This window comes from Calidris pugnax, unplaced genomic scaffold (genome assembly GCF_001431845.1).
Source record: "Calidris pugnax isolate Ruff unplaced genomic scaffold, ASM143184v1 scaffold23, whole genome shotgun sequence".
Classification (NCBI taxonomy): Eukaryota; Metazoa; Chordata; class Aves; order Charadriiformes; family Scolopacidae; genus Calidris; species Calidris pugnax.
The window spans coordinates 1,931,958-1,957,955 of record NW_015090772.1 but is presented as its reverse complement, the minus strand read 5'-3'; the positions used below and the strand labels follow the sequence as shown (position 1 = coordinate 1,957,955).

General features: G+C 40.8%; 1 protein-coding gene across 16 annotated transcripts in view; it reads right to left on the bottom strand.

Annotated features, from left to right (window-relative positions):
* Positions 1–25,998, bottom strand: part of ARPP21 (cAMP regulated phosphoprotein 21kDa) — a 302,410-nt gene that overhangs the window by 90,909 nt on the left and 185,503 nt on the right. For 7 of the 16 annotated variants that reach the window (XM_014941793.1, XM_014941801.1, XM_014941810.1 and 4 more), the window contains exons 1-8: positions 21,954–22,205; positions 20,041–20,246; positions 19,146–19,187; positions 18,119–18,208; positions 13,825–13,975; positions 12,473–12,551; positions 11,099–11,158; positions 9,390–9,530 (exon numbers count right to left, since the gene is read on the bottom strand). In XM_014941793.1, coding sequence (XP_014797279.1) covers positions 9,390–9,530; positions 11,099–11,158; positions 12,473–12,551; positions 13,825–13,975; positions 18,119–18,208; positions 19,146–19,187; positions 20,041–20,208 — 731 coding nt within the window. In that variant the 5' untranslated portion in view covers positions 20,209–20,246; positions 21,954–22,205. The other 9 variants (XM_014941747.1, XM_014941765.1, XM_014941713.1 and 6 more) reach the window with 5 other exon arrangements.

Below are 25,998 nucleotides of genomic sequence, written 5' to 3'. Positions count from 1 at the left end.
ATACCAAATGCAGCATTTTTCATGGTTAAAGAGTCTACATTCTTTAAGGTTTTGTTTTGGGTTTTTTTTTTTTTTTCAGAACAGCATCTGGACTCTAAACATGTTCTGCATTTATTACTAAACAACAAGGATGTGAAAAGTCACAAGTAATTTTCGTTCAGAGAGAGCAAGGTTCACTCTGTCACTCTCGCCCACCCTTGAAGATGCTGGTCCCAGTGCCCCAGCAGCACGATTTCACTGGGGCTGGCACCAGCAGTATTTCCCATTATGAAAACAATGGTGAAGCTGAATCATAGAATTGTCCAGGTTGGAAGGGACCTTTCAGATCATCAAGTACAACCATCAACCTCACTCTGATCAAAACCATCACTAAACCATGTCTCTAAGCACTAGGTCAACCCGACTGTTAAATCCCTCCAGGGATGGGGCCTCAACCACTGCCCTGGGCAGCCCAGTCCAATGTGCAATAAGCCTTTCCATGGAAACATTTTTCCTAATCTCCAATCTGAACCTCCCCCGGTGCAACTTGAGGCCATTTCCTCTTGTCCCATCACCTGGGACTTGGGAGAAGAGACCAACCTGAGCCTCTCTACACCCTCCTTTCAGGGAGTTGGAGAGAGCGAGAAGGTCTCCCCTCAGCCTCCTTTTCTCCAGGCTAAATAAACCCCCTCAGCCTCTCCTCACAAGACTTGTGCTCCAGACCCCTCATCAGCCATTGCCCTAAAGCTATATGAAGGCTGTAGGACGGACAGAGATGATGTACACCAAATCTCTTCCATGCCAAGTTATTCCATGTGAGAACCAAGCTGATGGCCAGATCTTGAGAGCTTTCAGAGCATTCAGTACTTAAAGAACCTCATCTGCCGCTGAGGTATCATAGCACAACTCATCATCCTCACAAGCTTTCCTGAAGCTTAACTCCAGAAAGTCATCCCGTTTTAATCTGTGGATGCAAAAACATAGTACAGGTTGACACCCTGAGAGTCTGCCTAAGTACAGGCTTCAATATTTGGCCCAGTATTTTGAGGCCAGAACACAGGAATGCAGCTCTGAACTCGGGATAAGTCTGCAGGGTAAGGGCACACTGAGATACCGGCTTTTCTGCGACACGGGGCTGAAGTGTAAAGCCCTGTCTCAGACAGGGACCATTTTCTGAGCTTCAAAATGTCCTCCTGTGATCGAACTAGGGTTATTTCTGTACCCAAGGGACCTGCTTCTCCCACTCCCTTGGATTGGATTTAGTTCTTGATATTCAGGATGTCTATTGAGACTGAACGTTTTGCACAGTGCCAATTTATTTCCAGCTAGTAGAGGCTTGTAAGTGGTAGCATAGTTCATTACAGAATCCATTAATATTTGATTTTAAGGACGTGGCATACTCTATAAGTGACTGAAAAATCACAGTGTTGCATAACTGCTGTGATCTATTTAAAACTACATTTTTTCTATCTTAGAATTTCAAAAATTAACAAGGAAGAAAGAAAGAAAAATGAAGCAAACTCAAGATCTGAACACTACCAACGAAGGCAAGATGGTTCTCTAAAATCCGACCACGTAATGAAGAAACCACTAGTCCTCTTCAAATGCCCCATGCATACCAATTAATACCATAACAAATTCTTGTTCTTACTTCTACTTCAGGCCATGAACATCTTCCTCATCCCCAGGAAGAAGACTCATGGATCACAGAGGTCATCCCATGAACAATCACTGGCCTGAAGAAGAGTGCCGGTTTTTAATACCCTGTCAGAGACAGCCTCGCAAGGCTACCTTGGAAACAGCAAACAGAAGCAACTGACTTTGCTTAAGAAAGCCACAAATATCTCAAAACTCACAATATTTTTTGCATTTCTAGTGATCATGTCATATTTCCCACATTAAACACAAGGCAGGCCACAGAAGCGTAAAAGGCAATTACTAAAAACAATTTGGAACACCTCTAAAATTCACTTGCTCGTATATCAGCACCTCATTTCTGAAAAGCCCAGATTTAAAGACATTACTTCACCTATTACTGACATATAGTTACCCCTGAGGAAAGCACAGAGGCCATTTCAGATTTCCAGATCTGCCTTGGGTGATTTGAAAGTATAAATGACCCAACAGCGGCTTGATTAACAGGCACTTCCCTGCTACAGCTCAGACGAGCACATATTGACGCTGGTTAATTACTCATGTGAGGAAGAGCTTCCCTCAACCAAATTGCTTACTTGCTATTCCATAGTCCTCTCTACCTGGGTAACCTCCCATCTCCCCGCACAGACCGGGCGATGGTTACCTTCTGCATTTATCAAAACTTACACTATCCAGTGGGGTGATTGCAAGAATTAAAAAAAAAAAAGAAAAACAAAAACAGAGAGAAAGAAAAATACCGTAGATGTCCTCTGATTAATGCTTAACTAATATTTCATTAGAGTATAGAACAGCTGTAAAGTACATGTCCACCTTAATTATAAACAATTTAGTTTTGATAAATTACATTAGACGAAAATTTAATACTGGGGCTATTAGAACTGGTTCATTAACTCTAACATCTCATTTACAAAGTCATTTCCATGGGTCCAGTATATGCCTTACACTAACCAAAGTAAGAATGAAGCCACTATTTAAGGATCATATTCAGCTCAACCTCAAGCATACCAAGTATCTTATTTTTTTTCTTCATTTTTCATGCAAAACAGGCACGTGACTAAAATGAGACAACACCTGCTCAGAAAAAAGACTCTCCTAATTCAAGTATCATCAAAATAAAGCAAAAAAATTAAAATTTAAAAAAAAAAAAACAAGACTTGGAGAAAAAAAAAGCTCAGTCTCTTACAGATGAGCCTCAATCAGTGAAACAACGAATGTGCACAACGTCAAATTAATGCATTTAGTGGAACAGTGGCAACTGTATGTCTGAAACAAATGCCTGTAGCATAATATTAAGATATTGCTAAAATGCCTAGCGCTTACTAACATACTTACACCCTGAATTAATTCTCCAATTGGCATGTGACTGGATAAAAGAAAAGCAATTCCTCCATGTCAGGTGTCTCTCTCCTGCAATAAAAAGCTGAAGCATTGCAGTGCACAAGGAGGCTCAGGCACTTCTGGAGGCAAATGCTTCCTGAACCTCTATCCAAAACCTCTAATTCCCCCTTAATATTTCTCTGAAGCATTTTTCAGGAATTTTTCCATTCCTCCTCAGATGTGAAAGCTAAAGGCTCTAGAGCATCATGGCAATGACTACTGGGACACTGGGCTCTACCATCCTCAGCATCATTACCACTGCACTGAAAAGAGCTTTTTTCCAATCACATTCCTAATTTAATCACAGGTTGAAATAAAAGATTATATTTGTATGAAAATCTCAAGTAATAATATCCGTGAAACGCAGCATAATTTGTTACTTTAAAGCTACGTGTGTAGCTACATCAGCTTATCATTATTATTATACATTATTGCTTTATTATGTTCCTACAAAATTCTTAGTTGCATAATGTATTAGTTCAGCTTAAACTGGAACAAAATGTCATGTCTCAGACAATTCCAGTGTTATCTCCCAGTAATACAGGTTTTTTTTTTCCATTTTAGTTGCATACGTCTACTACGCACCCTTATATTTCTCCACACATTTGTAACGTACAACACAATTGAGCAACAGCAATTGTAAGCCAGAGGGAAAGTACAAATATCCCCAGTTTCAGCTTATTTCTTAGCAGTCAAGGAGCAACTATTCTGTAGAGAAGATGGGAAAAAGGCAACTACAACAGGCAACAGAGAAACGGAGTGGGCTCCGCAGTCCCTTGAAGAAAAGTAATGCAAGACTCCAAGGAAAACAAATAAAACCAGAACTAATGGCGTTCACATATGTCTTCCTGCATCATGTGGCTCTTAATTCTGCAATTCTGCTCTCATGAGACCCTTACTTTGTGGACATATATGATACTCAAGGATAGCATAAGGTGCTTAAACACAGATGCAATACCATATAGCAAACTATTTGCCAGATAGCCATTCCATATTATGATGGGGGGAAAAAAATCCCAAACTGTGCTTCAAACTCTCTGGCAAACATTGACTTGCTTTGACTGAGATTTTCCAAAAAACAAGATATATGCATGCAGGTACACAGCTGTAACTACTCCCATATACCTAACTAAAAGAGAGCCGTTACCAATCGCATGTGGAAAATGTCCCATCTTTTCCATCTGCAAACAACTGCTTAAAGAAATTAAAGTCATTTACACTGAATATTTTATTCAGTCAAGGGGAAAGACGTGCTTTTCTGCATGCTCCAAAGGCTGTTAACATTTGGCATCTCAAGGAAGACTTCTTGGCATTTCCACTTAGGGTAAAAAAAAAAGAATTTCTAGAAACTCTTCCTCATCGGAATTGTCAAAGTTCAGCGTATGCCATTTTACTGACGTGTTGGTAGGATCTTGTACCAAAGTCCAGATTCTTATCTTAAGATAATGAAAGTGGCCCAGCCCATCTCTACTAGCATAGATGTGATCTGCAACAAGATCACTCGGCGTGTACACAATAGAAACCTAATAGGGGCTTTTTGTCTCTGCTTGTGATTCATAGAATCACGGAATTGTCCGAGTTGGAAGGGATCTCTAGAGATCATCATTCAAACCATCCTTACACAGAGGAGACAGAATAACACAGATTTTATCTCATAGCTACAAAGGTCTTGTAGGCTACCCAAAGTACCTACAGTACATTATGTCTCCTTCTGCTAATTCCTAGGTTATAAGAAATTCCTGTAACACACATAACATCTTAGTATTGCCCAGAGTTTTTCACGCATCTCAAAGGCACCAAAAAACCTTCAAGACTGGGCCAATATTATATTAACATTTACATATTAAGAGTAAGAAGAAGAACAAGTATTACAAGGATCATAACTCATGATGCTCTTGAAATCAAACCAACTTAGTCATAAGCGAGGATGTGAGTAGTGGTATTAGGTTTGTAATAGGTATGTTACGCCTTCAGGATGTATGAAAATGTCTAAATGCAGCCATTATATATTCTAAGCCCTCCACCTTCTCAATTCTGACGAGCCCTGCCACTCATGCTTATATAAAAATGTACACGAATGCCTGTGTGGGCTGTGGTACAGACATACCTGTCACACGGGCAAGGAGCTCAACCAGATCAAACCCCTTCTCGTTTCCTGTCACACGGGCAAGGAGCTCAACCAGATGAAACCCAGCACTCCAAACATACTTCCCCTATATTTCTCCTCCTACCTACGAGATAACTAAATGAATGAAACTGATTGAACTGATATGTGCAATAACACAAACAGTTCTGCAAAAAAGCTCTGAAGTACTTCCAGTTGTTTGACAGGAATTAGGAGGAACATGTGGAATAGAAGGTGGCACGTGTTTTTTTGCTCCAATTTGGGATGCCCCACCACATTGCCTCAATTCCAAACTTCTGATTATATCTTAATTCACTGCCTGAAGTTCCCCCTACATTTCAGCATATCTTTAGATAGAAGACAGGCAGACACAAACGACAATATACGCAAACATACATTACAATGGTGACTCAACAGCAGTTTCAAAGCAGATTTCCCATTTTAAGAAGTATTTGAACTCTCTGACTCAAAAAACCAAAAAAAAACAGCAGCAAAAAACCTCCCTCGTTTTCTCATGAACATTTCTCATGTGTGCTGCTAAGATTTTTTTAAAGTTGGACAATTTAGTTAGACAGGGCTTTGTAAGATATGAGACCATGAAAACTTATATTTATTTTTTGAAGTTGTTCTTTTTAACCTAGTCTTAATGTCAAAAATCATATGGAAAGATAATTTGTTTTTAAAATCCACTATTCCATAACAAGAGCTAGAGTACAGAGACTTAACTTTATGAGGGTTAACAAACATTTGGGTAGTTTTGGTGACATTTGAGGTCACCTCTGTGTTTTAAAATTTCACCTCATAAAAAAAGCTTCAAGAACAATATGACTTCTTCACGTTCCAATCAAATTTATAAAAAAGGGCACCTTACATTAAGCTCCTCATCATATATAGTCTTCAGACTGCAAAGCTGTCCTTGTGGTCTGACTGTATTATTAAGAGAGACTTCACCAACAGCTCACTAGAGCTCCAGGACTGCAAATCCTAGAGAGATTCTAGTCCTAGCACATTTTTACCATCGTCTTCACTTCTCTGTAAAGCAGCCTGGTTGATCAGACAAGCCATAGCCCTCGTTCCAGCTGTGCAACCTCTTCAATAAGCACCTTCTCAAATTCAAAGCCCTCAAAAACTAGGTATTCTTTGTAGGCACAGCTACACAGAGGTGGACACGTGTTGCCCAAAGACAGCCAATTGATCGAAGAATTGAACTGCCCTCTTCTAGACCATTCATACCTTAGTCCTCTGTTTGACAGACCCTACTCGGTACCACGGTACCTCTACAGTAGGGTTGTTTCCAGATTTTCCCAACCAGCCCATTCATCTCAAAGCTGTTAACTCTCCTGAGATTTGTGCCTCCAAGCACCCACGGGCAGGGAGCACGAGAGGTCTCTGCTGAACCGAATAAATGCAACTCGCTGCCTGGAGCCAGGGAACGAGTCGCCTGCGAGTGCGACCAGAGATGGGACATGAGCCAGAGAAATAAGCCACATGGTGCTTATTCAAGCCCACGGGGCAACTCTATGTAGAGTCGTATGCTCTTCCCAAACAGGCACACGCAGACTGAAGTCTGCAGAATTCATCAATTCTTGAATATGCAAGAATATTCCTCCCTCTCCACAGTTCGCAGCTCAAGTGCTTTGGAAACCATATGCCATAAAGAGATCCTTCATTGTCCACATGCAAATCTTCAGAATATCCATCTATGGGGCCCTCTCCATAAATTTGTGTAAAACTATCAAAGCTCAGGCTTACAGCACGGCATAACCACGCTGAAGAGCGTTTCAGCCGCTCTCCAGATTCTCCGGTACGCTGGATACTTTCCAAGTAGTAATTAATAGAGTCAACACATTCCCAGTATTTCGTGTTGATTTTGAACCGCACCAAATTGTCTCCTCTGAGAGCACTGAAATGCAGAACACATGAAATCACACTGGAAGCTTTCAAAATGTGGAACTCACACGCGGTATTTGCTGCGGATAATAAAATCTCATCAGCCCTTATTGATGCTGGACAATAACAATCTGTTTTCTGTCAGAGCCAGGGACATTTGAAAAACAAAACAAAACGTGCCATCTCCTCCAGGTATGAAAAGAAAGAGCTACTTCTACAAGGTTTTATTCTACAGCAGTATCAAAATAATGTAAATAACACACTGGAAGCACCACGATGCAATACGAGCTCCTTAAAATCCAGTTCCCTATCACTAAATCACTGCAGAACAGAAAAATCTGCATTTTGTGTGGTGCTCACAAAACAGCTGTGCTCCCAGTCAACAGAGGGAGAAGTCCTGTGCTTACTTCTGGAAGATCTACCCAGGAACGATGTCAGAACCAATTTGTCTGGCTCCGTGCCTCACCTCCAGCTTGTAAGACCACAGCTGAAAGGGTCATTCCATCCATTACACCCCTGCTACGTCCTGCCTGCTGAGCTCACACACAAGGACAGCAGTTCATGCCTGGCAAACAGCCTTGATTGGTCATTCCCACCACAGCTTCACCAGAGCACTGGGACAAAGTCTTGACTTTTGAAGAAGACTTCAGCGTCCTCTCCAGAAGCACTGTGCAAGCATTTCCAACAGCACCTCCAGCGCTATCCCACCTCTGCGATGCACAGCCACACAACCGAGCAAGGCCTTAGCAGATATTAATGTGATATCATCACATTATGAAGTCAACCAGGAGAAGGCAATGCCGTGAGGAAAGATCTGTAGCAGTCGGTGTACTACAGAGGGGATGCAGATGTGAAGGGAAAAGGGAGAACTGTAAAGAAAGGGGAATGCCTAAAAAGCATTCAAATATGACCGATTGTGTTTTGTTTAAGAGGAGACTAATTATTTGTTCTCTCATTTGCAGCTCCAAAATGAACACCGGTTTGCTGCATACCCAGCTTCTTCCTATTCATACCCAAACACAGACCTCGCACAGGAGCAGGTATTACCAACCCTGAGGCCGAGCTTTAGGAGCCGGAACATTAATTTTGTTGAGCCACTGTAATTCTGCTGCCTTCTGAAAAGCTCTATTCAACCCCTTAAACACGTTAATGTCTATGTGTTGTTTTACAGATGTCCAAGTATCTCAGGAACAGCCCTGAAAAGGATCTAAAATAAATCGTCCATGATCTTAAGCTTACTTCCCACATAGAAGACTTTTAGGGCTCAGTGAAATAACAAACACCAATGTGTTTGGCTCAGATTTTGTTGCTGCAATATTAAGTAGTCCCTCTAGTCTTCTACAGGAGAAGCTAATAACGTTAAAAAAACCCCAACTCTCTGCAACTCCATCTAAGTAAATGACCTAACTACGGGATATGTAAATGAAATAAATGGTTTTATTTCTCCTACTAACTGAATACAGGAAGCACACAATTTTCAAATAGGTCTTTACTGTTCCAATACCAGATACCAAAACTTCATTACCCAGCTGTAATTACTTCCTCTTCATTATGTAGTTCATAGGTAAAGAGGGAGAGGAAGGCTACAGTTCCGTGATGGTGTACACACACGTGGCACTCAGCAGCACAAGTGATGCTGATCAGGCAAGGATGCACCACTGCATCTTTGCTCAATTAGCCAGGGAACTTAAAACGAGCTTTTGCCAGCTTCATACAGGTTGGGGAGAGCATAAAGCATGCCAGCACAAGGTTAACCTGCCAGGAATTTTGCAATGCATTTGAACCATCAGAAGGAATTTATATCCCACAAAATCTCTGCGGTCAAACGATGAGATCTGAAGAGAAAATAAAGCAGAACGAGGAGGGGAAAAGAGGAGGAAAAGGAAACGAGTAGTGGCAGATGGTGGAGGGGAACTAAATCCTAAATAATCAGGTTGGGCAGAAAATTACTCTTGAAGCAGGGAGAGCCAGAACAAGGGAAGAGGCAATCTTCCAAATATGTTGGGGTTATTTAGGAATATAACCATATGGTATCAGGTGACACCTAAAGAAACAAGCTCATTTCTGTAGCAAAGTGGTGGCACTAAGGAGTCAGGGAAAGTAACATTCCAACATACTGTGTTGAGTTTCTTACAAGAGAAACATTGGGTTGATTTCTCCTGACGCTTCTTTATATCTTCAAATAACCTCACAGTGCCAGACCTGTCCTCCCCTCCCGCCCCAAGCACTCACTCTTGTTACCAAAAAAAAAAAATTAAAATAAATAAATATATATATATAAAAAAAATACAGAAGGCAGTCATGGTACAAACCAGCTTTTGTGAAAGGGAACAAGGACAAACACAACAGTGCTGCTGCTTACATTCTTGTATTGCTGGTCTTGTTGATAATTACAGATTTTCCAGTCTGATCCACGTTGTGATCCATCCCAAAGTAAGCTGCCACCCTGTGCACTAACATCCTCTGATACGATGACATCTGAGGGAACTTTTTATAGTGATTACTGGAAAAAGCAAAACAAAAGTGCATTGATAATTACATTTCCCTCTGAGCTACAATGAAATGAAAACAGCAATACATTTGATAGTTCAGTGGACAGAAATCTAACTGAAAAATTCTCCTTTGTGCATTTACATGGAAGTGTTTGCTACAAAAAGGCAGACAAGAGAAAAGAATTATATTTTGAGTTTTTAATAAGCATATTTCTACGCACTTCACTGGGACAAACCAAGCTCACGCTTCACGGTATCAACTGAATATTCTATACATTGGGGAGAACTTATCCCCAAACCTGACACACGCTCACGCTCCTCACACAAACCATCCTGCAGATTTGCTGAGGCATGGGCAAGAGCTTTCTTCCTTTCTCCTAAAGGCCAGATGTAGGGTGACACTGGAAGGATCTAGGTTGGTAAATATTCCTTTTTTTTTTTTCCTCTCTTACTGACAAAAATGTTTGTTTCCCGACAGCAATATTTCTTTATCTGCTTCTATTCTGACTCTCTATTTTTTAAAGCTGCAGAAACCTTTTATTACAAAGAGCATGTGGTAGCAAGAATCACAGAATCTTCATGGTTGGAAGGGACCTCTGAGATCACTGAGTCCAACCACACACACACAAAAACCCCTACAATCTCTGGCACTAGAGCATGCCATGAAGAGCCACATCTACATGTTTCTTAAATGCCTCCAGAGATGGTGGCTCCACCACCTCCCTGGGCAGGCTGTTCCAGAGCCTGACAACCCTCTCAGCAAAATAATTCTTCCTAATATTTAACCTAAACCTCCCCTGCCCCAACTTCAGACCATTTCCTCTGCTCCTGGCATTATTCCCTTGGGAGAAGAGGCCAACACCCACCTCTCTACACCCTCCTTTCAGGGAGTTGTAGAGGGCAATGAGGTCTCCCCTCAGCCTCCTCTTCTCCAAACTAAACATGCCCGGTTCCCTCAGCCTCTCCTCATAGGACTTGTTCTCCAGACCCCTCCCCAGCTTGGTGGCTCTCCTCTGGACACACTCCAGCAGCTCAAAGTCCTTGTGGCGAGAGGCCCAGAACTCAACACAGCCCTCGAGGTGAGGCCTCACCAGTGCCCAGTACAGGGGGACCATCATTGCCCTACTCCTGCTGGCCACACTGGTCCTGACACAGGCCAGGATGCTTTGGGCCTTCTTGGCCACCTGGGCACACTGCTGGCTCACGTTCAGCCGTCTGTCCACCCCTAGGCCCCTTCCACTCAAGGTCAGCTCTATTTTCCAACGCATTAGGACAGAGCACCCAGGGAAACCCCAAAGGTAGCCTATTTGATCATCCTCTGCACTGAAAGCTTGACTGATATTTTTGGACCTAAATGACTGGAGCCACTGGAAGCCACTGAAAAATTACGACGTAACGAAAAGCAAAAGGCTTTAATTTGCATCTAACCGTATTTTAAGCCACACCACCATGTGTCAGGAAACAAAAGCCTGGCCTTGCAGCGTACGAGCCCTGTGGTCCACAGGAGCGTATCCCTCACACAGCTCACATCGCTACAGGCAGGCGTGACTTAATAACCAAGTGGGGGAACTCGACTTACTTGTTGTCGCTAATAAAATCAATAATTTCCTGTTCCATTTTCAAGAGTATCATTCTGTCCCTGTCAAAAAGAAACGCAAGGATTTGTAGCATCAACTACCAATAGACATATTAGGTGAAAAAAAGGAATAACGCTGATGTTTGTAAGGCAATTTTGCAAGTGTTGTCAGCCATCTCGATTTAAAATGAAACATGCTTTGCCCTGGTGCATCTGGAGAAGATTGTGGCTTGCTTTGCTGCCCCTTCGCTGACATACATGATTTAGCTGTTCCTTGAACTGAAGTATGGTCTGAGAGGGCTTCCAGCCCCACCAGGCTGTGATCAATGCCTTGTGTAGAGAAAGACTCTGACTGCTACGGATAGCTTTGGTCTCTTTTCACCCTTTTTGATGGAAAATGAGACTTCCAGCCAAGCTAGATCTTTCATGAGGAGACCTGCTACCACAGAAATTTTGTCTGAGACAGATCTTCCACAAGGCACTGATCTGCAGGCGAGACGACTGGGCACATCTCATCTAGTTAGAGAGAGCACAATGGAGAACAACGCCTTTGAACTACGGCTCCCAGGAGGCAACGCCGCAGCATTTCTCAGTCAAAATGCTCTGTTTTCAGCTGGAAGGTTTCAGATGTCCCTTCCCCCTGCCCAGAAACACTCAAAAATTTCCCCAGCACGTTCCCACATAAATTTTTTGTAAGCTTGACACGAGTCCATCACTCCTTAGCTCTTTTGAACTTTCTCATTTTGCGCAGACAAAACAATCCAAGGACCTTATGTCATCTATACAAGAGATCATGCAAGCTGTTAGGCGCCCTATTATTCCTAGCTCTCCTGCAATTGCAGAACTACATGGTACCCATTTAATGGATTCAGTTTAAAATGAATGCTGAAAATCACAACATGTAAAAATGGTACAGACCCTTCCTTACACATTCAGAGGCAAATTTAATGTTAAAACGAGCTCGCTGCTCCAAATGAAAACTATGGGAATATGGAGAGCAGAATTTGGCACTGTACACAGGATTTTAATTGTGCACACCACTGCCAAAAGAAAGCTACTTTATATTCCTACACAAATCTCCAACTGCAATAGTTATAATATATTACTGCTAAAATCATGGAAAGCTATATGCAGGAAGGTAAGGACAAAGCCCGTATGTCACTGAAAGTGAAATTAAGCAATGGGTGACCGGACAGGGGGGTAGAAGTTGATGACTTTTTATAGCCTTTTGCTCCATTAACAGCCTACCTCCTTTATGTTTTCCCCTCATAACTATCTCCAGAACCAATGAAACACAGTATACATTTAAGGGAACTCAGAGATGGCCAGCTACAATTTCAGGAGCACAATTTCAGCTGTAATGCAGAAAACACCTACCTGGGGTTATTCTTTAATGTGTTAATGAGAAACTCATGCAAATCTATGCCTGTCGAGTCTGTATACTCTTGACTGCAATCTGAAAGAGAAAAACAAACACACACCCCCCTCATTTATTTCATCTGAGCAGTCACGATTAAGCTGTGCCGTAAATCAAAATCCATTTTCCAGCAACAATCTGAAAGCGTACGGTCTGAAAGAAAATGTTCATTTGGAGTTCAGCCAACAAAGATCTACATTCAGCATGGGGTGGATATTCACCATCCCTCTGTACCGTTCTACTGAGAGCACAGCAGCACAACCAGACGCTGACAGAAAGTAGTGATCATTTGAAAATCATGGGAAACCTTCAATGCCCCTCAAGACCTTTGCAATTTTCTTCCTTTAAACTACTAAATAAATTTTTTTAAAAAATGAAGGAAAGAAAAAAAAAAAAAAGTTTTATTCATCACCAGCTCTTTGCACCTCTTAATAAAATGCTGCACACGTGGAAAATGAGGCATCGTGCCGGGGGGAATTCTACTTGTGTTAAGAGACTGAAATCCAGTGACGCCTGAGAGTGGGCAGGTAATAGGGATGCGTGACTTTAGTCAGAATTAATTTTTCAGCACTGCTGTAATCGCCTCACTCAAAAGCACCCACAGATCCTCAAGCTGGCGTGAACTGTGAGAGCTCCATTGAAGCCAACTGACAATTCACACCAGCTGCGGATCCACACCCAGGTAGGCAATGATTATTTTTAAGAGATTACATTGCAACTCGGTACCATGGATTAATAAAAAGGTTGTTTTTTTTTTTAAAAAAAAATAATACTATATTTAGATACAAAAATATTTTCTGAAGAAGGCTAACTGTAGATTGCAATGCAAGTTAAGGGCCATGGGTGGATTTCCTTACAGCATTGAACAGAAATTCTCCATGAGAAAGGAGCAATAGCACAGAGGATTACTCTCTACTGCCTACATTGCACAAATGACATGCTAATATATTATCAGTAATGGAGAAAAGCATATTAGAGTCTTACACTTATCTTATTATATAATCACACATATATTTGCATATATATGTGTTTGTATCAACACGGTTAAGTATTCAGAAGAATGACTTTATATTAAAGAAAATTAATAACCTCCAATATCGAACCTCAGTTTGGAAGGTTTCTTCGCTTTCAAAGCCTGAGTTTGTATGAAAAAACCATTCCCATGCATACATGTTTCGGGTTCTGAATTTTCTTAATGTATAAAACTATTTCTACTGTGTATTTGTATACAAATAAAGAAATACATGCTTATGAGAACACACAATCCTTTTCAGAAAAATATTTGAATTGCTATAATTACTGTTAAGTTCACCTTTTGATAACATTCTGATCTTGGTTTTTTCACTGTTTTTCTCTTTTTCTTTATTTTTATCCTTCTCTTTTTCTTTCTCAGAGTCATCTTTACTAGATTTATCTTCTTCTTGCAAGCTGGGAAAACTTGAAAGCTGCAGTTGGATTGATTCCTGTTGGGAAAAAAAAAGAAAGATGAATTTAAGGCCAGATTCAGTAAGATTACCGTGGCTTCCAACCTGCAGAGACTTGTGTTAAACTATGTGTAGCTAGAAAAGCTGAAGCCAGATACATTTCTTTCCTATTTGAAAAATATTATTTTTTTTTTTTTCCCAGGAGAATAATGGCACCCTAGAGGCCAAATTCTAGTGGTAAGTGTGTTTCTTCCCTAATATTTGAACACTGTAAACTTTTAGTCTACCTATATTAAAGGTATTATGTTATTCTACACTTTGATAGTTCTCACTTAAGAGTTACGAGAACAGTGTAACATTCTTTAGTAATTCTATAATTTAATCAATACTACACATGCTAAATGTTGATTAATGGATACATGTCTAAAAAATATAACTTTTTTCCCCTCCTTACAAAATTCTGCAGGTTCATATGAACTGTTTTGCACATGTAAGCGCAGTGTCAGCTGGACTGAGCTTTCAGGCTCTGAAAGTAGAAGAGTCCCAGCAAATTATAGACTCAGTTGTATACAAGAGGGCTTACTAACCTATCAAGTACTTTATATTTACAGACATATGCAAATATGCCCTTAGCAAAATGGGTGAAAGTGCACTGCGACTTTCAAACAAGTTGTGGGAAACTTCTCCAAGGCACCACAAGTTTTATCTTCCAAAATTCAGAGACTATGAGTCTCTTTGAAAGCACGCTTCAGCTTTAAAAACTCAACTAAAACTGAGAATTCAAGCTGGTTGGCTTTTTCTGATTTGCTTTAAAGAACTTGCTATTTCCCACTTACAACATTACTTCACTTTGGCTTTGTTGTAACAAAACACAAATTGTTTTCTTTAGAAGTTACCATGGAGTAATTTATATATTTCAAGAAATACCAATCTGGTTGGACATGATTGAAGGAAGCATAATTCTGTGTTCATACTCCTTTGAAGAAAAAACGGACAAAATAATACTATAAGCTTAAATAGTGTAAAAATTTGAATTGAGCCGTCACAAAACTCCCTGGTAACGCAGGTTTCTTTCACAGAAGAGAGTCCTGCATGCCTGATAATTTTTTGGCATCATGTTAATGAAAACCAAATTCACCAATACTGGAGAAAATCAGAGTTTCTTGAATGCTAGTGAATTCCCTTCCTTTGTCACAATTTCTCATACCAAAAGATCATTACAAAACTTTAAAGTTAGGGTTGTTTTGGTTTTGTTTTTTTAAGCAACCAGACCATTACGAATTCAAACAGTACTTTCAATAATCACTACAAATTTTAGGTTTCTGAATTTTTTTAAAGAACTACAAATCAGCCACCACAACACACGTAAGACAAGATCCTAACAGAACAAGGTATCAGCATAAACATGCCACGGTAAGACAGAAATTCGGCAATTTTTCAGTTTAATCAGTATTGACTTTTTGTGAAGTTTGAACGTGGCACAAAGGACTTGAGATGAAAAGCACCGTAAAAGAGAAACAGAGCCCTAGAGCCAAAATTTAACCTGAACTACATCCTTAATCCCTACTTCTGTTCGGTTTGGCTGACAGTACTGGCCAAAAACTGAGCATACAGAGGGAGAGAGTGGGAACTCCTGGTCATCTGAGATAAGGATGCGTAGAAAAGCGTTTGCTAACCTGCTGGGTTGTGCTCAAGAGGGCTAACGTTACGCCTGCTTTCTCTCACTTCAAAGGGCAGTTCGATTTCTCATTCAAGCAACAAACTTTGGATCAACCACTGCCAAAAAGCCCCCGAAGGATAACTCTGATCCCCTGCGCTGCCTGGAGCAGAGCGACTGCGCTGCTGCCTTCTCAGAACAGGAGAAAAATGTAACTGGCCATGCTGTTCCCAGGACGTTAATCCTAACTTTCACAGAGGTTAAAATGCACTTATGAAAAGAAAAAAAACGACAGACTTTACACATAACCACACGTAGGAACGTACAGTAGTTAAGTCTTACATGTAACGTAGCACTTCTATATTTGCACTGGAAGAAACACACAAAAGGGCTGTGGAGTCGTGAAAGGAAGCTACTGTATGTTTTCTTAGATTTTTATTGGTTTTTCTCAATAATAAAATACAATGTTAATAAATACATTGATACAAGGTAAGTATAGTGAACAACAAAATAGATGTTCAAATTGCAATAATACACTTCTTGGTCAATAGTATAACATTAAAGGCAACATTCCTTTTAAGTAAGGACATAGTGAACCATCAGGTAAGCGTTCAAGGTCAAGTAATACAGGTAAACAAGTTTTTTCCCTATACAGGAAAATGAAGGCAAGTATTCAAATATCAATACAAACATCAAGTCTGCAGTACAATCCATACTCAGTAGTTCTGGCAATGTACCGTACATTCTCTGGTAATCGATTCCCTGTGCTTTGTAAACCATGAAGATAAAATAACGATTTTTAAAAACTAAAATAAAATCCAAACCGAAAAGAAGCTTTTCCTCCTCTAAAGTGACAGCAAAGCCATTCGGCTGGCCACAAAACCTCCTGTATCCTTCAGCCAGTCCAAGGAGGAGCCTGCAGGTCTCCAGCTTTCCGTGGCCAAGCTGAGCCAGATGCATCAGGAAAACGCCTGCCACAGCAGAAGCGCAATTCCTAGCTAATTAATCACACCGAGCCAATTGTGTCGGGAGGAAACGAATGCAGGGGTCGGTCCAGGGAGGTATTTTATCTCCCCTAAACATTTCGATATGGTCAAAGAAACCTTTGCTGCAGCTGGGCCAAGGCTGGTAAGACCAGAGGCTGCGTGGGACAGGAACCCCTCCTCTGCCTGGCGTCGGGGTGCAATCCAGACAGGGATTTTACCTCCAAACCTGCCAGTTTTCTCTGACGTTTAATACAGGTCCTGTGCAGTACATTATAAACTACCATGCGGTGCTTAATACAATCTCTTTGTATTAATTCTCCTTTCCATTCGCCATTAAACAATAGGAAATACAAATGAAAGCAGAACAAAAGCCACGCGTCTTGAGTAATGCAAGTTTAAGCAGAAAGAGTAATACCCACGACAGAACAACCGATCAAATCACCTGCCTGCCCACTGCATAAGCATCATTGTAGAGCAGCAGAACATGTAGACGTCCCCCTGCTAAACAACCTGGTTTTTGGTCTTTCAAGAAAAAAAAAAAAAAATATATATATATATATTTTACAAAAATAGAAAATCCTCTCCATACTTAGGAGCTAAGAGGAGAGCTGGATTTGCTTCGTTTCAAGTCAATAGAGGAAATGGTGAGAAAGTACACTTAAAAGTGATATGTTTTGATATTGTGCTAAGCTCACAAGAAGTCACTTGCTCGAGCTCTCTCGATGGCTGATCTCGTTTTGCACATAAACATCTCATAAACTATAGGCAGTGCTCATGGTATTTTGGTTTGGGGGGTGGTTTTTCAGCCTTGCTCTTACCAGGCAAGCGAAGAAGAGCATTTGAGATTGTTACTTTCGTTTTTGGGGGGATATTTTTCGAAGTTAGCCTCCAAAGACTGTCACCAGTGTTATTGTCCGAGGTGAGAGGTGCAGGGGACAGAACTCTACCAGCTACTGGGAATACAACACCACCAGTACAGATAAACTCAAATACACGCTTTTTTGATACCGGAAAATCTACACCAAGAGTTTAGAAAATGAATGTCACTCAGTAGGAGGCATCCTTGGCTCTAACAAAGTATTTTAGAGTGCAAAAGACCTGTGAATTTTATGTGAAGGGGGACACTGATATGAACTGGAGTCTCAGAGGAACCAGAAACCAGAGCATATTCATAACAGTATCTGGTGCAGCCTCGAAAGAGAGAGCCTTAGAGAAAAGAACATATATTAATATTCTTTTTGATTGTTACTATCTTTTTAAATTTTAAAATCTGAATTCTTTTGAATTCTTTTCCATTTGCTGAAATTTTCAGGGGGTCTGGAAAAAAAAGCAAACAACACCCTGTGATATAGTATAAAACTGAAATTGCAAAATAAAGTTCACGCTAAACCAGACAACTTCATAAAAACGTGTTCATTGTCAGATGTAATTTTTTTCCCCCAAGAAAGACTTTGTTAAATACGCCCAATTAAGTAACATAATCATGCAACTGAACATGGAGGTCAACCATGCAGCTAAGAGCAATGATTCCAAGTGTACCTGATTATCATGAATATTTTCCACTCCCGGGCGAGGGGATGACTCTTCACACACAGCAAGACTCCGGACGAGTTTTCCTTTTGCTCCTGACTGAATAAGAGAGAGAAAACAAAACAGAGAACACTACTACTGACCCCAAGTCACATAAACTGCGTACATCAGCTCTCCCTAAATATCCCAAATTACTACTACCCACCCCAGCCAGCAAAATTCTATCTGCCTTTTGATGCACGCAGAAGAGGATTCTATGCAACGAGCCATCTGCCACGCAGGGGAGGTGGTAGGTTTCTTTGCTTTTAATAATTTCTGCCACAGTTCACTCACTCCCACCAAAAAACGTAACAGCAAAGACTAGATAATCCAAGGCTGAAGGTTAATTTAACATAACGTTAAACTAAAGGTTCATTCTGGTGTTTAGGTTTGGGTTTTTGGCTTGTTTGTTTTGTGGTTTGGGTTTTTTCCCCTCTTTCTTCTAATAGTTTTATATTCAATGAACATGGACAATAAAATGGGCAAGTTTTACGGATCTGCACTTGGAAAATTAAAAGGTTTTCAGGGTTTTCTGTCATTCCTAGAAGCTCCTTCTCCTCTCCCCTCCTCCTTAGGGAGCTAGCCAGTCTCTGCTTCTTTATGTCAAGCTTAGTCCGTTAAAATAAAATTCAAACAAAAATGTTAATTACTAAAGCAAAAGGAATGAGCTTTTTCCATCCCCAGTGTCACACACAAGCACACTGTCTAACACAAGCACACAGCGACCCCGGCACCATAAAAGTATGAAGGATAAATAAAGGGGAGCCTGACACATTCTATCTAGAGGAAGTCCTCTGCCTTTGAGCAACAAGATTATGGGGTAACGGGGAGGGGAAAAAAACCAACAAACCATCACAAACAAAAAAACAACACACAAAAAGAACCCCCAACCACTACACGAGTGATGAAAGGCCAGAATTTCAATTGCAGACAGACATTTGATTGAAATTCTGTATCCTACCATGGCATGCAGTTCCAAACAGAGATGGACCCTTACCTTGGATCTCTTTTTCTGCTGGTTCTGATTTGCACCTCGTTTCTGGGTAGAGCAAAAAAGAGAAGCAGTTATCACTTCAGTGGAGAATATGCATGGCAAGAGCATTAACAATAAAAAAAAAGAGGCTAAAGCACTCCTAAATGGCATTTTCAACAGTTGCTGACTGCAAAAACTATTTCCCCAAACCCAGTCTGGAAAGCAGGGAAAACCAAGAATCATCTCTGCTCACTTCATTCTTTTTAAGAACAGGTATAAAAACCCAATAAAAACACACTGTGCAGTTTTCTGCAATTCTGAATATAATAAAAATGTAAGAAAAGGCATACTTAAGTAAACGCTCCCCCTCTCCAAATTCCTCTTAAATTGTAGTCTCCCCCTTTATTTTTATATTTAATTGAGCAAAAAGGATTAAAACCCCCTCATCCAATAAAGTCCTCTTTTCAAATTACCTTCTTAGGCTTTGCATAACAACTTTTTGTTGGCAGTAACACCTACAAACCAAACCACACATTAAGTAATTATTCATTAAGTATTACCTGTAAATTCATGAGATCAAGGTAGTTTTCTAAATCCCCAAAGAGGGAAAACAGCCAAATATTTCACCAAGCTTTAACACAGATGTCTAGGAATTAACTTCTCAGAAAAATTAATAACAGGGACAGCAGCCTAAAGAGCTTAAAAGGTATAACAAATAACAGCATTTATTTTATAGGGAGGTAAAAGGACCCAAAAAAAACCAAAAAAATAAACAGTCTTAAAAAAAAATAAATAAAGAGACAGTCTCAAAATTAAGACAGGAAAAATAGAAGCGTAGGCATAGAAAGAGGAGACAGAAATGCAAAGACAATGGTAGCACACTGATATTTAACACACAGATTCACCATTCCTGTCTTACCTGCAGCTCTGTCTTGGCATCGCTCAGCTTCTCCTCCTTCTCCTCCACTTCCGAGCTTTCAGATTTATTAAGGATACAGTTGTCCATGTTCCCCTCAGAGATGGCAGTCTCCTGCTCTTTGGCAGCTTCCTCTGCTGTCTCCTGGTTTGATTTACCTTGCTCAGACATTCTTCCAGACAGAAATTAAAATAACAAGATTTGGTGACCTGAAAGGTCAAGATATCACGACACAAACACACACAAAAACACTACGGGTGAATTATCTGTTTGGTTTTTTTAAAATTACGATTTTTTTTTTTTTTTTAATTCCCAAGTCATTTAATTTCCTTTGTTAAGCAAACTAAAATACACAGCTCAGGAGTGGAAAGAGGTACTGAAGAGATGTACTGAATCGACAATACTTGGCTGTCCAGACCAGCACAACAGTGTCAGGTTAAACAAGTCTTGGGGAGCAGATTTAAGGTAAGGTCCTGCAACCTCCTGTTTCTCCCACCCCAGCCCCAGGACTGCATGGATGGTGAGGGACTTTCTGCTACAGAGCTCAACAGCACCATGCAGGAAGGACCCATTCAGAATTCCAGGTCTTTGGCATCTCAGTGCTCCCCTCCTCCTGATTTCCCCCTCCCCTGCCCATTTTCTTTTTTTTTTTAAATAAAAAAAAGAGTAGTCAAACAAATAAATAAAACACAGAAATAGAAACAAAGCGTGAGAAACAACACCCTTTTTAGCTCCCAGCCATGGGTTTTGTACAGAGCAGAAGCTCATGGTGCTCACTACCATTTCAAAGATATAGATATTTGAAGAGGTCATAATTCAATATAAATATTAAATCTAAATTTGGCAATAAAGCACTCACGGTCAGCATTTCCAGGCATCAAACTGACAGCTCCATTATTAAAAACCTAAGCCTCTTCCCAAACCCCATGTCACTCTCCAACACGATGAAAATCCTACAGGAAACCCTTGGCAGGTATTTCTGATGAAGATATCTTAACCAACCTGCATTTAGTCTCAGCTCACAATGGGTTGTTGTACAGAAGCTTTAAAGGCTTTTCAAGTTAAAGCCTATTATTATTTTCTCTCTCTTTCTCTCTCTCTCTACCCCCAGCTCCCTCTTGAAGCCTCCTCCACTGATCAATTGTCAAATGAGACTCATGAATAATTTAACTTTTCCTTCCCCCATCCATTTGGTTTAAGAAGTATCTTCAGGAAAAACAACTGTGGTTGAGAAAGGGAGCTATTTCAGAAAGGGGTCGTTTGCAACACCTTGCCATTTCTCAACAATGAAACACTGGCTATTAAGCACAACCACACTTTGCCATGTTTCTTTTTACAGCTTGTAATTAATGTCCAACAGATCTGGTATCACTTACCTTTCTTTTTTTAAGTTACGTTTTAAGTGGGGGAAAAAAACCCGACCTACCAAGTAATAAAAACTTACTTCCTCCAACTTTTGCTTTTGTTTTGACACTGAAAGCAAGTAAAATAATAAAACCTTTCCCACATCATCTTCCCATTTAAGAAGAATTGTGGCTTTCACAAGAAATGAAGCTACACAGTTCCTTAACCAACTGGAATATGAAGCTCACAAATTAGCTGACAGCAAGCCAAGTTGAGCTTCAAGTTCTTCTCCTTCCTCCCACCGCCCTTCCCCAGGAAGTCCCATGGTATTGGCCATTCTCATTTATAACTGAAATGTTGAACGCTTCGCTAGAAATTCAACCCACGATGAAGGGCAAGACCCGAAACTGTTAAACAACCCTTAATTTGATATGGATTCACATCAAGAAACACACATACATGCACAAGTTCTTCATGGGCATGTTACCCCCCCGCAGCTCACCTACGTGCTCACACAGTGTTCTCAAAACCAAGGACACTCATCGTTGATCAGGAGGAAAGAAGCCATTTACCTGAAAAACTGCTATAATTCCCACTGTCTTTCTAGCGCCTTCTGGTGCTCTTCGTTGGCGGAGTCCACACAAATGATCAACGACGACGTGAGTCCCATGTCCCCATTAACAGTTCAAAGCACCAACCTCCATGCTGGTCCTTCACGGAGCGTGATGGATCATAGTCAACCTGGAAAAAAAGATGAGAAGTAAATAAAAGCAAGGGTAGCAATCATGGGACAAGGTAAGGATGCAATAGAGAGGGACCAGATTTCTAACACTAATGACCAGCTTCGAGCAAATCACTTTCACAGCTTGATCCAGCTCCACCTGTCTCAAAACTGCCTGCTTCTTCTCTAATGAAGGCTAGAGCCGGCTGTTCAAGTCATAACAGCTCCTACGCAAGGAGCTAAAATTAACAGTTGCATTATGCACTGAAGATTACTCATTTCAATTCTAACCTTTTTTAGTGAATTCTAGCACTTCTCATTAAAAAAAGCAGATATACATATTTATATATATAAGCTCATCTGTTTGCTTCAACAGAAATCAATGAGGGTATGAGGAAAAAGGACTCGCCCGCTTTTGAACTACGGCTTCTGCTCCAATAAGAGTTTCAACAGTCAAACACTGTTGAAAAAAAAGAAGCTAGGTGGGTGCCTTTAGAAAGTGACCTGCTTTTCCAGGGTAGCTAATTGAGATGTTCATTTAATAAACTGAATAAAAAGTTGAGATGACCAGGAATGGGAGGAGGAGAAGGAAGGAATCCTATTCCCTCAACAATGGCCACCAGGAAAACCTTCTTTTGAGAGGGGGGAAAAAAGGAGAACTCCAGGTTAGGGTTTGGAAAATAAACCTGAAGAATGAGTTGCCTCAACAATACGATTTATGCTTTTCATCAGGATTGTGTTGGCCAGATGAACCTGAGAAAAGGAGCGTTTTGGGGATGAGTCGGGCCGATTTGCAAAACCATGGCCGTGAGCTGAACTGCCTCCATAGACCTGGCACCTCTTCCCCAGGCTCACACATGAAGGGCAGGTGAAGCAATCACTGCAAACACACCAAACCAGCAAACAGAAAGAAACACCTATCATTCCACTTGGAAGGGGGGGAAAAAAAAAAAACCAAAACCCAGACCCAAACCAGACTCTTTGTTTCTGAGGCATATTTTAAACGGCACATGGGATTTTGCACATGCAATTGCCGTACGGTACGTGGCAGCGTGCTGGAGCTCAGCATGTCAAAAAAGAAAAAAAAGCTGAATTTCATGCACCAGAACTGGAATTTAGCTATCACAAAAATCAAGTCCTGCTCTCTCTGGGAGCTCGAGTGCAGAAAGGCAGTTGCAGAAACTCCCACCGCCAGTCTGCAAATTTGGATTTATAAAAAAGTGTTTCTATTTGTACAGCACAATACAAAGTACATCTCTACAGTGGAAGACAAAGTATGTTTTCCCCACCTGCTTTTCAGTATTTATCACAGGATATTCTCATAAATTTTATCTCATTGACAAATATAGGATCATGGTGGGAGTGGCAAAGGGACAATATGGAAAATTATGCCTGAACGCTCAAGCACATGCAAATGTATCTCATGGAGCCCAATACTCAGAGAGAAGAGAATGAACAAACCACTGACTTAAAAACTTTTAATCCTTCCATTAACGCTTTCCCTCATATTCCATAAGAGAGATAGGGGAAAAAAATATAATAAATAAATCAACCAAACCAACCACAAAGCAAAAAAACCCAAGGAAATACAGTGTATTACAGTTTCACCCAGCAAAGCCCCAGCCAGGGGACAGACTGCTGCAAATCAAAACCCTCCAAAACTCACTAAACAATAGATAGCTGCCCCAAAATCAGGGCACAAAAAAAATAACCTCAAGATTCTTCAGCGTTGCCATGTGTCGTGAATTAACTATTCATAAGACAAACAAACAGAGCAAAACAAAAAGCCAGACAACAAACCAACCAAACAAAGGGGATCATATCCAGCGAGCGCAGAGTTCTGCCAAGGCTCCAATAAACAGTGTTGCTGCTCTTGTGCCACAGATGCTCAACATAATCTTATCATGCTTTACCAAAGACGTATTTCTTCATAAACTGAGTTCCCCATATTGTTACACTTAAGATCAATTGCCAACGCCATTCTTCATTGGCAATGTACAGGAAGACCGCAGAATCTTAAATTAAAACAACCGAAAAAAACCCATAAATTTCCCCAAGAAAACATAAGCAAGTGGAAAATAGGCTTACAGCGTGCAGCTATCATTTTTCAAACCCGCAATGACAATGTTTCTTAGGATGATGATTCTTTTAAAAAATCCTTCACGATTATCTTCGGGGGGAGGGAGGGGGAAGGCAGGAAGAACCGAGACGTATAGCAGTCACAACCCAGCTCTTCACCTTCCTCAATATAAATTTCCTCCTCCTCCTCCATTAGGCAATTTACAAGCGATGACTAATCATTTACATACTACAATACGTAAAATACACTTTCTGGTTGCTTGGGTGGGTTTTCAAAGGGACTCGGGTTTCTATAAAATACTTCAGGGAGCGTATAAATAGCAAAGAGGAATCAGTCAGAAAATAGCCACTAAGAGTCAGACATTCTGATTGAAAATACGTCTCTTTCTCGCGCGTTTCCAGGATATCTGGTTATTCAGTGATGAATGCACTTTTTACTATTCTCAGTCCTGCAGTGACAGCACCGCTATGGAAAAACATACTGGATTATTCTCTTTCTTGCACATCAACAGGAATGTCAGTGATGATTTGACTGTCGAAACCTTCAGCGCCGAAGTGACGCAAAAGGCTGAACAAATGCACTTGTGTTTCTCATCCTCAGGTAGAAACCGCACAGGTCGTTGCTAGGAGAAACCCACCACCTTTATTGGCCAGCCAGCAAAAATTTCACAGGGGTGTTGGGATCTTAGAAGCAGCCTACGAGAGCTTGCAGCAAAATTTCAGCCCAGTTCCTTAAAGCAACTTGAGGACCGCACGCCACAACGCAACAGAAAATACAGGTGCCCACCAAGCCATCTGCAGAACCACTTTCATGGAAATATAACCTGTTTGTACAGAATTTATAAGACTCAGGTGCTGGGCATATATTGTGGGATGTGATGGAAACGCTGTTTGTTTGGTTTTTTTTACTTAAACTGCTTTCTTTATTAACAGGATTTTAACTTTAAAGCTGAAGGTACTGCCAAGCTTGAGCAACTACTGCCAGAGCTCAAAGAGAAAGGGCTGGAAGAAGTTGTGTATGGTCATGTATGTTCCTGTAACACACACCACGCAGATTCCATGAAAAGTCTGTGGGAAGGAATACACTTAATTTAATGCAGGAGCTTAAAAACTATACCCAGAAAGAACAGATGTCAAAAAAGCATAGAACAGAAAAAATGAGCACAGGCATCAGAAAGGTCTCTTCAATGAACAACTGATAGCTGACCATCATCCAAAATTAAACAAAGAGACATCTGACAAAACCCAGAAGAGTAAGCCCTTTTTTTGATACGTATCAGGAAATGTTTTGATGGCCTCAGGTATCACGTACTGAAGCAGGAATTTTGAAATCCTTACGCTCCAGTGAGTAGCAACACATCCTCTCTCCGAAGAGAAGATGACGAGGAGGCTTTGAGGCCAAACAGCACACTCTTAACCAAGAGCAGGCAGCAGCAGGCAGGACCAAACCCTGCCAGAGTGAAACCCAAGGCATTTTTCTCCAAATAAAGCTGTTAAGCATACAGGTAAAATCATCTGAGCCTCAACAGCTCCTTAACTGAAAATTGGCTCATCGTCAACAACAGGATCCTTCTCGTCCCATCGTGGTTTCTCCACTCACATGAATGGTATGAGCCCATGAGCTGAAAGCAGGTACATCAGTCATGACTTTCACTAAGTGATATATACCTTACCCATATATATAAAGATAGCTTTGACTCATTATTGCTAACTCACTCATCAGACCTCTGGAAACCACTGGAAATTCACTTGGGCATTATCTGAAGATTATCGGTACACACAGCCCTCAACATTGCCAAACTCTACTGGCTTAAAGC